This window comes from Conger conger, chromosome 7 (assembly GCF_963514075.1).
Source record: "Conger conger chromosome 7, fConCon1.1, whole genome shotgun sequence".
Taxonomy (NCBI): domain Eukaryota; kingdom Metazoa; phylum Chordata; class Actinopteri; order Anguilliformes; family Congridae; genus Conger; species Conger conger.
The window spans coordinates 52,588,439-52,599,670 of NC_083766.1; the positions used below are offsets into that span (position 1 = coordinate 52,588,439).

General features: G+C 48.5%; 1 protein-coding gene across 1 annotated transcript in view; it reads left to right on the top strand.

Moving 5' to 3' along the window:
• The first annotated feature begins 869 nt into the window (after positions 1-869).
• sympk (symplekin) overlaps positions 870-11,232 on the top strand; it is a 15,581-nt gene continuing 5,218 nt past the window's right edge. The window contains exons 1-19 of the mRNA XM_061248480.1: positions 870-1,001; positions 1,406-1,566; positions 1,670-1,735; positions 2,015-2,068; positions 2,160-2,233; positions 2,408-2,534; positions 3,250-3,499; positions 4,427-4,597; positions 5,271-5,510; positions 6,078-6,229; positions 6,871-7,021; positions 7,527-7,785; positions 7,870-8,020; positions 8,368-8,603; positions 8,892-8,973; positions 9,134-9,247; positions 10,066-10,213; positions 10,415-10,575; positions 11,063-11,171. Coding sequence (XP_061104464.1) covers positions 1,459-1,566; positions 1,670-1,735; positions 2,015-2,068; positions 2,160-2,233; positions 2,408-2,534; positions 3,250-3,499; positions 4,427-4,597; positions 5,271-5,510; positions 6,078-6,229; positions 6,871-7,021; positions 7,527-7,785; positions 7,870-8,020; positions 8,368-8,603; positions 8,892-8,973; positions 9,134-9,247; positions 10,066-10,213; positions 10,415-10,575; positions 11,063-11,171 — 2,653 coding nt within the window. The 5' untranslated portion in view covers positions 870-1,001; positions 1,406-1,458. The remainder of the gene's footprint in view (positions 1,002-1,405; positions 1,567-1,669; positions 1,736-2,014; positions 2,069-2,159; positions 2,234-2,407; positions 2,535-3,249; positions 3,500-4,426; positions 4,598-5,270; positions 5,511-6,077; positions 6,230-6,870; positions 7,022-7,526; positions 7,786-7,869; positions 8,021-8,367; positions 8,604-8,891; positions 8,974-9,133; positions 9,248-10,065; positions 10,214-10,414; positions 10,576-11,062; positions 11,172-11,232) is intronic.

Sequence of the window (11,232 nt, forward strand, 5' to 3'; positions counted from 1 at the left end):
ACTACATACAATATAAATAATTACAAGCTTCAAAATCATAGTTGAATGTTGATGGTGTTGATTATTTAAAAGTAAAAAACATAGCATTCTTACAAGCCCTTTCACAAAGTAATATTGAAGTCTAGCCAAGGTGTGACACATATGGGAAACATATTTAAAAATTGAAATAAACACATTGGGATTTATAGCAAGTCTCTTAATTATAGCATTTGAACATTAGACCTTCACCAGAGCAATTAAAGTAAGCCCACATAAGACAGGTGTTTTTAAAAATAATATTTAGTTCAGACAGTTTTCTGCACAGATAGTCATGGTATGGTCATGCAAAAGTGATGTCTCAGGTATTAGTCACTTACTTAGTCTGTGTTTTTCCAACTGCTGGCTGGAGTTTTAAAAATCTCCCAGACTTTTATTTGAGTCAACTGAACTCTTGTCTGTTTACTATTCTTGCTGTCTGGGGAACAGCTGATTCATTTGAACATCTGTGCATATCTTGACATATTCAGGAACATTGGGGGGACGAGCAGGGACATGTTGCTTACCCCACAGTAAAATGTTCCCAAACCCACAATAAGAGTTTGTATGAGAATGATATCAAATCGACTCTATCAGTGTTAAACGTTAATGTAACCCATAACCGTTGAATTGTGTGATTGTATAAGGGCGGGCGGTGGGTGTTGTGGCCACTATACCAAAACCTTTACTTCATTCTCTGTTTCACGCAGTTCTGTAAGTCTTGCTTCAACTTCAGGCGAGGTTTTGGGTTGTTTTGTACTTTTCAATAGCGCCATCTAGTAACATAAGTAGGTAATATACAAACAAGCGTAACTTCAGAAATGGAACTACTATTCCCACAATTCTATGCTGCCTTGAAATGAATACGTCCTGTTCCGGTTGTTCCCAAATCAACATGGCGCGTTCCTAGCAGCCTGTTATCCCTCAAAACACTTCCACTTCTACTTTAAAGCTTTTTCTTGAGAGCAAACCAAGAGCTGTCTGAGGTAATACACGCAGATTTCGCTTTGCCCTTTAAATTTGAAATGGGTTGTTGAACAAATACTTTTGGCTAGTGAGCAACATAACGACGTGTGCAACCGGCTCCCTTTTCATAGGTAGCTACCGCTAGCTACCTTTGCTTGGCGGTTTTAATGATAATGTTATTATTATGCGGATATTAATCAAAATGAATTATTTATCTGACTGATTACTCCCTCAAATAAACGTGAGAACTAGCCTCGTGTCTTGTCGTAGTCTTGTCTGCTTGATAATTATTTATGTTGATTTCAACCGTACTTTTATTTGCGCGGATTTGTGGGAGGGATAAATAAAGTATGCAGGTAATGTTGAAACTTCCATGTTAGTGGCAAAATCAGCGCCGGGAACGTAATGTTTATCGATCTTTCAGTGTTAAGCAGGTCCTCCTAAGCGCTCAGCCGCCGGTGACAGTTCCGTGCCAGGATGGCGTCGGGCAGCGGGGAAGGTGGTACTGGCGTGAGGACCAGCCTGGCCTCGCAGTTTTTCACTGGGGAAGAAGACACAGCTATCGACATGACCACCAGTGAGAAGGTAACGTCACTGCGACACCACAACCTACCAACCTTTTACTCGGTATTACAGTAGTTCACGCCATTTCAGCTCTCATCATTGTGTTTTAATTTCCACTCAACAGGTTGTGGATCTTTTGAACCAGGCTGCTCTAATCTCCACAGAAAACAAGCTCACTGTTCTAAAGCAGGTGCGTGTCGTACTTCCTGCTGGCACATGTCTTGATTAATTCCCTTACTTAAAATATCTTGCATCACAACATGGATAGGACTTGCACAGAGTGGGACGCGCTGGCTGTTGGTCTGCTTGAGGTGCAACAGAGAAGATTAAGAAAGCATGACATATGTCAGCTTTAGGGGCGTCATGTAAACAGGACTGGTCGTGGTCACTCCAGTTGTAGTTTATAATTGTAAACCATTTTTCACGATAAACGTGCCCTTCAGTGAAACTGTTTCTTGTCATCATACAGGTTCAGGAGCTCATCATTAATAAGGACCCTTCACTGCTTGACAATTTTTTGGATGTAAGTACAGTGAATTTTACACTGTTTGCAATTGCAGCACCATATGCCAGTAAGAGACATGTAATCTCTTTCCTCTTTATCATCTCTATAGGAAATCATAGCATTCCAGACTGACAAATCGATAGAAGTCCGAAAATTTGTTATTGGATTCATAGAGGAGGCTTGGTAAGTGCATAAACACATTCGCCTATCACAAAATGACAAGTTGACGGCCTTTATGTTGTTTTTTTCATTGACTTTGAGTGACGGGACTACTTTAACGATGTAAAAGCAGCATTATTGAGTGACGGGGACCACTCTAATGATGTAAAAGCACCGTTAATTGTGTTGTGCTTTCAGTAAGAGAGATAACGAGCTCCTGCTGAAGCTAATCGCTAACCTGAACATGCTGCTGAAGGATGAGAGCGTGAACGTGGTGAAGAAGGCCATCCTCACCCTCACTCAGCTCTACAAAGTGGCCCTGCAGGTATGAGGACCGCACAGTGCAGCTGACTGTCAGGACCACGGCTCTGTAATACTACCGGCTTGATCGGTCTGATGCTCTGGTGTGAGATGTGTCCTGCTAAACTTCCATGGATGCGCTTTGCTAATAAATCAATTCACGTTAAGTCAAGATACTTCTGACAAATCGCTTTTTGGTGTAGGTGGAATTTGCAGTTGGTGGTGGGAATCACCAAATTACCCCAATTCTCGACCCAAAAGGGCACTCAACCATTAACCGTACAACATACTCCTGCCAAAAGTTGGTAGAACCAGTCACCTTGCAGGACACTAATATCACAAACTTTCATTTACATTCCTGAGTGTTTGGAGGTTACACTTGGCTTAAAGGGCAAACTATAAATGCAGTATGGATTTAGTAGAGCATTGCATTTTTAGCAGAATGCTGCATACATGGTCAGTAATTGGCCACATTGGCCTGTAGGCTCACTGTAACCTTTGCATGATGGAGCAAGGAGTTCCCAATATGCTGGCTGTCTGCTAAATGGCAGACCTTAGACACATTTAAAGTTTGCTAATTTATTTAGTAAAAGTTATGTCATCGGTAGAGTTTCCCTGTTGTAAACACCCATAGCTGGCTACTTTTCTCACCTGGCTGGCTACTCACAAATTTGGGGAACCCCCTGATGGCAGAGTGGCCTTGGTTCCCTGACCGCTCTCTCCCTGTGCCTCCGCCCCAGTGGCTGGTGCGCTCCAAGGCGGTGTCGGACATGCAGGAGGCATGCTGGGACATGGTGACGCAGATGAAGGAGGACGTGCTGGCGCTGCTGGACTCGGACAACGACGGCGTGCGCACCCACGCCATCAAGTTCACCGAGTCGCTCATCATCACCCTCTCCCCCCGCACGGCCGACTCCGACACGCCCCGTCGGCAGGAGGGCGACGCCAGCCTGGACAAGATCCCGCGGGACCACTCCTACATCCGCTACGGTGAGGGGGAGCGCGGCTCTGCTGATCCAGGATCAGCTGATAACGGCCGAAGTGGATGGGGGAAGTCTGGCCTCAGGTCGGAACTGAGGTGCTATGGCAATATGGATGTGTTGGCCTCAGGATCACTCGTTTTTAGTCTTGGGCGGTTTTGGAAAAAATAGGTTTAGTTCTTATTCTTTCATCTTTATCTTGCTGTGGTATAGGTGTGCTTTGTCTGTGTCTGTTGGTGTCTTTACCTTGTTGTGCTATAGGTGTGCTATATGTTTGTATCTTAACTGGCTGTGGTATATGTGTGTCAGTATCTTTACCTTGCTGTGCTATAGGTGTGCTATATGTTTGTATCTTAACTGGCTGTGGTATGTGTGTGTCAGTATCTTTACCTTGCTGTGCTATAGGTGTGCTATATGTTTATCTTAACTGGCTGTGGTATGTGTGTTTCAGTATCTTTACCTTGCTGTGCTATAGATGTGCTATATGTTTGTATCTTAACTGGCTGTGGTATGTGTGTGTCAGTATCTTTACCTTGCTGTGGTATATGTGTCCTATGTGTCTATTGGTATTTTTACCTATTATGTTATGTGTGTGTATCTTTATCTTGTTGTGGTATATGTCCTAAGTGTGTGTCAGTATATTTACCTGGCAGTAGTATAGGTGTGCTTTGTCTCTCACTATCTTTACCTGGCAATAGTATAGGTGTGCTATGTCTCTCAGTATTGTCACCTGGCAGTCGTATAGGTGTGTTATGTCTCTCAGTATCTTTACGTGGTGTGTGTGTATCTTTATCTTGCTGTGGTATAGGTATAGGTGTGCTAGCTCTCTGAGTATCTTTACCTGGCAGTGGTATAGGTGTGCTAGCTCTCTCAGTATCTTTACCCGGCAGTGGTATAGGTGTGCTGATCTTTACCTGCTGTGTGTGTTGCTGTTCAGACACTCTGTGTGAGGAGGGGAAGCAGGCTCTGGACCAGCTGCTGAAGTTCATGGTGCACCCGGCCATCTCCAGCATCAACCTGACCACGGCTCTGGGCTCCCTGGCCACGCTGGCCCGACAGAGGCCCATGTTCATGTCCGAGGTGGTGCAGGCCTACGAGACGCTGCACGGTGAGTTTCGGGTGCCCTCCCCAGCCACGGGGCAGGAACACAGTGCTGGAAGCCCTTGGGAGTGGGCTGTGTGTTCATTCGGGATCCCAGATCAGTTTATTGGCTTTCTGTGAAGAAAATATGTAAATATCCTGGAGAGGGTGCTACAGGATTATGTCATCAAAAGAGTGACAGCTGCCCTTCTTTGGGCTTTCTGGAGCATAAGCCTGTCCCCAAACTTAGGTCCCCGTTACGATAGAATTTATTCCTGTTTCTATCTCCACTCACCAATTGATTCAGCTGTTTCCTCTTATGCACAAGTTCAAAATTTGCAGCTGGATGGAAACCCCACTACAGTGATCTTCTGTATGGACCAAAATCAGTGTGGCTCAGTGCGATGTTCTGTATGTGTTATTGGCAGATCCCAGATCAGTCGGTCTGGCTCAGTGTGATGTTCTGTATGTGTTATTGGCAGATGCCAGATCAGTCTGTCTGGCTCAGTGTGATGTTCTGTATGTGTTATTGGCAGATGCCAGATCAGTCTGTCTGGCTCAGTGTGACGTTCCGTATGTGTTATTGGCAGATCCCAGATCAGTCTGTCTGGCTCAGTGTGAAGTGCTGTGTCCATTATCGTCAGATTCCAGATCAGTTTATGGATGATTGTGAACCTCCCCATCTCCTCTGCCTCCCCCAGCCAACCTCCCCCCGACGCTGGCCAAGTCGCAGGTGAGCAGCGTGCGGAAGAACCTGAAGCTGCACCTGGTGTCGGTGCTGAGGCACCCCTGCAGCGTGGAGTTCCAGGGCCAGATCAGCACCCTGCTGCTGGACCTGGGCATGGCCCAGAACGAAATCGCCCGCTGCACCCCTGCCCCCCGCGACCAGCGCAAGAGGGCCCGCCACGAGCCCTACACCGAGGGCAAGAAGCTCAAGATGGGTGAGTATGCGCTTCTGCATTAATGCCCTGTCACCCAGGGAACGGAGGGTGGTAGAGGATACGGCAAGCGTGCCAGAACTGGAGGAGCGAAGAGGCTCACTGGGAGTGTAGGGATTTAGGAGCTCAGTGAGGAAATGGGGTGCAAGACCAGATAGAGCCTTGTAGGTCAAAGGACCTTCAACTCTATCCTTGAAGCCAGGTTTTGCATTACGACCAATTAGACAGGTTAGGGTTTGGGTTAATTTGGAAAATTCTCTACCACAGTTCACTACTGGAGAGTCTGCCTGTAATTGTAGACACAGAGAAGCTGTTGAATTGACTCCATACTCCACAAACTTTGGATACAGCATGTTGTTTACCCATTAGTTTATTGGTCTACTCTTATGCACTACGCGTTTCATATAACGGTTTAGAAAAGGTCGAAGAACGTTAAGAACCAGGTTCCCAATCATGTCCTGTGAGTATGCGGGTTTTCATCCCGACCTATGACTACGCCCGCTGACTTCAGTTCCCTCCTCTCTGATTGGTGATCGACACGCTGACTGCTGATTGGTGCTGTGTCCTCAGAGCCGGCTCTCATTGAGGATGATGAAGATAAGGAAGAGCCCGCCCCGGCCCTGGCCCCCAAGCCTTCATCCGTCCCGGGGACGCAGTCCGCCATCGACCTCACCGCCGAGTTCCTGCTCCCGCTGCTGTCTCCGGAGAACGTGGCCAACCTGGTCAGTCTGGGGAGGGGCCCTGAGGCATGCTGGGTACTCCAGCCTGGGATGGGGGTCAATGCCGTTTCAGTTCAGTCCATCCAGATATAAGGAAGTGGACATTTCGTTTTTCAGTTAAAGATTTTAATGGAACCAGACCCTGCTTATAGCACCCTATTGCCTTTGTTGCTACAGGTTGCCATTCTCCTTCACAGTCTTTGTTGGTCACAAATTTCTAACAAAAATATTTATTGGCAGTAAACCTGTTGAATGAAAACAGTTGATTATAGGAGTTCTTATAAGAGCTTTGGAACTAACCCTGGTTCAGTAAAAAATATTGTTGCGTACAATAGCAGTAAAGATCTTGAAAATGAAAACACTGAGTTCTTCAAAGTACTCTGGAACTAACCCTGGCTCAGGAGCCATATCTATGAAATTATTGGATTTGCGTTTAGCTAATCCTGAGATCGTGTTAATTTTCAGGGATATTTATTCCGTTTTTATATTGCATTGTGGCGGGTGGTAACACTCATGTCACCTACTGTGTGGACATGGGTCCTATGAATTTAGGCTAGTAGACCTTTGAAAGAACTTGAAAAGTACTGGAATTGGTGGGAATTGTCCTGTCTAATCCTATGAATTTGGGCTCCCCCTGCCCGCAGGTGCTGATCAGCATGGTGTACCTGCCCGACGCCATGCCGGCTTCCTTCCAGGCCACCTACACCCCGGTGGAGTCGGCCGGCACCGACGCCCAGATTAAACACCTGGCCCGGCTCATGGCCACGCAGATGACCTCCGCCGGGATCGGTCCAGGTGAGACCACCTGTGCAGAGCAGGTGTAGAACTGGTCAACGTTCTGGCACAAAATGGCTGCTGCTGCCATTCCTTGCCCAGGATTGACCTGCACATTGACAGTTGCAGTGAGCTCCCCACCCTTCACTAGAAAGGCTGTTGAGTTTGTTAAAGGTGCATTATTATTATTGAGCAATACGGCAGGAGAGGCCATGCTTCATGGTAAATACAGTCATGGCTACATAGATGTTTTTAAGCCTGACGCTGAGTGCTGGCAACCCCTGGAACGGTGACTGTATTCACAAAACAGCATGGCCTTGGGTGCTGTTTTAAAAAATGTAAATTGATTATACTATTATCGATTTTATTGATTTGTGCACTGAGGGATACTTTTTACAAACAGGTTGTTTGATTAAGCGTTGCTTTATCGGATTTACAATCACTCTTGACCTCTTCTCGTCCTCAGTCTTCTCCTTCTTCCTCTTCCTCTAATACTACCATATCTTCCACACCCCCCTCCCCGCAGGGCTGGAACAGTGCAAGGCGCGAGAGGAGGACGCTGGGAAGGAGGCTGCGGAGGGGGAGGCCACGGCGGAGGCCCTGAGCACCTCCAAAGACCTGCTCATCAAGCGGCGGGTGTCGTCCGTGTCCATGGGCCAGGCCATCTCAGTGGTGGGGGGCGGTGGCTACGGAGCCAAGAGCCAGTCGGAGGACGCGGAGGACAGCCCTCAGGTCGCCATGGTGAAGAGGATGCCTGAACCAATCTTGCCCTCCACACAAACAAAGTGAGTGTCCAAAATGCAGGTGGTGGCACTCGTAATAAGGTTCTCTGAGAGCCTGAATCTTTCTAAACAGACTTCCCCTTTCAGAACGCCTGGTGCGAGCGGGCGGAAGAAGGTGTTCCGCCTCTCTGACGTGATGCAGCCCCTAACCGACGCCCAGATGGAGAAACTCACCAACTTGGCCGTCAAACGCATCCTCCAATCGGAGAAGGCCATCGCGCGCAGTGGGATGGCCCATGTAAGTCAGTCCTGGCTGTGTGCCAGACCTGGGTGAAATATGACATTGTTTTGGATTCAAACACTTTGCTACGTTTTACTGAGCTTGTCTGGTGTGTTGGAATCTATAAAATGCTCTCAAACCCTGCCTTCTGGTCCTCTTGGTTGGCTCACTTGCACCAGGCAAGAACAGTCGAGCACAGGAAAAAATTTGAATCCAAAACAATTATGTATTTGGCCCAGGTCTGCTATGGTTAAAATAATCCATTATTCCTGAAAAGGCAGAACAAAACAGCTTTGCTTTTAACCATTATGCAAGATCTTATTGGTAGTTTCCTCCTGTGAGTGACATGCCCTCTGCCCTGCCAGGTTCGCGTGAAGCTGCTGTCCCGGCTGGTGACTCAGTTCGAGGGGTCGATGAAGGACGAGGTGCTGGGCTTCGTTCTGGAGGACATCCGGGGCCGCAGCGACCTGGCCTTCTCACTGCTGTACCAGGAGTACAACGCCTACCTCAGCCAGCTGCCCGCCGGCTCCCTGGAGAGCTACGACCACTGCCTCATCAGCCTGCTGGCCGGCCTGCAGGAGAAGCCTGAGCAGAGAGACGGGTGAGAGAGGGGCAAGAGAGGGGCTTCACCTCCATTACAGCTGCACGCTCCACAACATGGAGTCTCACTGACTGTGTGTACTCTCCTCACTCTCTCTAACTATGTGTACTCAATGCTCTCTCTCTACCCTCTCTATCTTTCTCCCTCTCCCTCTTCTCTCTCTCTCTCTCCCCTCCTCTCTCTCTCTCTCTCCCCTCCTCTCTCTCTCCCCTCCTCTCTCTCCCTCCCTCTATCTCTCACTCTTTATTTCTCTCTCTCTCGCTCTCTCTCTCTCTCTCTCTCTCTCAGGCTCTTCACTAAGCTGGTGCTGGAGGCTCCTCTGATCACAGAGTCTGCTCTGGAAGTGATTCGGCGCTACTGTGAGGATGAGGTCAGGCTGGCTTTCATTTTGCGGCATTGTAACACACACACACACACACACACACACACACACACACACACACACACACACACGCATGCATGCATGCATGCAAGCCCGCACGCATCCACACACGCACTCACACACCCTGAGCAGACGTGTTGTGTTGCAGTCGCGGGTGTACCTGGGCATGACCACGCTGAAGGAGCTGATTGTGAAACGGCCCTCCAGGCAGTTCCAGTATCTACACGTCCTGCTGGACCTCAGCTCCCACGAGAAAGACAAGGTCTCTGCTACCTCTCCACTCTGTTCCCTGTCCCTCTTTCCAATCTGTTCCCTGTCCCTCTTTCCAATCTGTTCCCTGTCCCTCTTTCCAATCTGTTCCCTGCCCCTCACTCCACCATGTTCCCTAACCCCTCTCTCCACCCTGTTCCCTAACCTCTCTCTCCACCCTGTTCCCTAACCTCTCTCTCCACCCTGTTCCCTAACCCCTCTCTCCACCCTGTTCCCTAACCCCTCTCTCCACCCTGTTCCCTAACCCCTCTCTTCACCCTGTTCCCTAACCCCTCTCTTCACCCTGTTCCCTAACCCCTCTCTCCACCCTGTTCCCTGCCCTTCTCTCCCTCCTTCATCCCTCTCTCTGACTGTGGTTTTCTATATGTTTACACTAGGACTCGGAACTGTACTGTCCTCTCAGGTCCTCTTTGCACTTGTTCTTGTGTTTGATTTGCACTTTTATTGTGCGGCGCTCTGGATAAGAGCGTCTGCTAAATGCCATGTAATGTAATGTAATGGTTACTGTAGTGTCAGTTCTTTTTCCTGTTTTCTGTATATGCTCCTGTGATTTGTTTTAATCGATAAAAGGCAGTATTTTGTCTATAAGTGTGTTAGCAGCACTTGTAATCTGTGATACAGTGCGGGTTGTGATGAGTGGCAATATGGGATTATCTAGTTATTACGATTATCTTAGCCCCTGTGAATGATGGGAAATGTAGGCAGAAGCGAGTGCAGGCAGCAGCAGGATAGCTTTAGCAGGGCCCAGAAGGGTCACACTTTGTGGCATTTTGTGTTTTAACTCCTGCGTCCCCGCGTCCCTGTGTGCAGGTGCGCTCTCACGCCCTGACCTTCATCAAGCGCATGTACGAGAAGGACCAGCTCCGGGACTACATTGAGAAGTTCGCTCTCAACTACATGCAGCTGCTAGTGCACCCCAACCCCCCCTCCCTGCTCTTCGGAGCTGACAAGGACACAGGTGGGAGCCCTCATTTATCTATCAGTCCATCAACTCACCAACCAATCGGACAGTCACTCTTTATTTTTGTGTCTCAGCAGCACTCCACATTGGATGTTTTCCTATGGGAGTAAACACACAAAATTGAACAATTTTGGGGAAATATTATTTTCTGTTATCCAACGCTTCTTTCTCAATCTGTCTTCCTCGCTCCCTCTGCAGAGGTAGCCTCTCCCTGGACGGAGGAGACGGTGAGGCAGTGCCTGTACCTCTACCTCTCTCTCCTGCCACTCAACCACCGGCTGGTCCACGAGCTGGCGTCCGTCTACACCGAAGCCATCGCCGACATCAAACGCACCGTGCTGCGCGTCATCGAGCAGCCCGTGAGCCCCTCCCCCTCCCCCTCCCCGCCCTGAGCCTGACTACATCTTCTCAAACTCTTCCTCTGTGTGTCAGGAAAAGCGACGCTGTTTCCGCTTGCTTTTCCGTCTGTCACTTCCTGTTTTGCTTGCACTTTTCAGTTTGTGTCACTTCCTGTTTTGCCATTTTCTTATGTCGCTTCTTTTCCATCTGTCACTTCCTGTTTTGCTTGCTCTTTTCCATCCGTAACTTCCTGTTTTGCTTGCTCTTTTCCTTCTGGCACTTCCTGTTTTGCTTGCTCTTTTCCTTCTGTCACTTCCTGTTTTGCTTGCTCTTTTCCTTCTGTCACCTCCTGCTTTTTTTGTGTTGCACACCTCCCCCAGTCTTGGCCCTTATCAGTGTAGAGAACCCTGTGTGTGTTTCCGCCCTGTTATATCTCCTCTCCTGCTCCCCAGTAGGGCAGTAGGCAGGTGTGTGTTTATAAGAATGCTCTCTCTCTCTGCTGTGCAGATCCGGGGCATGGGGATGAGCTCTCCTGACCTGCTCCTGTTGGTGGAGAACTGTCCCAAGGGGGCGGAGACTCTGGTCACCCGCTGCCTGCACATCCTCACAGACAAAGGTACAGCACTGTGACCTCACCTGCCAGTCACGTGAAGCCAGCCCACCCACCCTCTCTCATC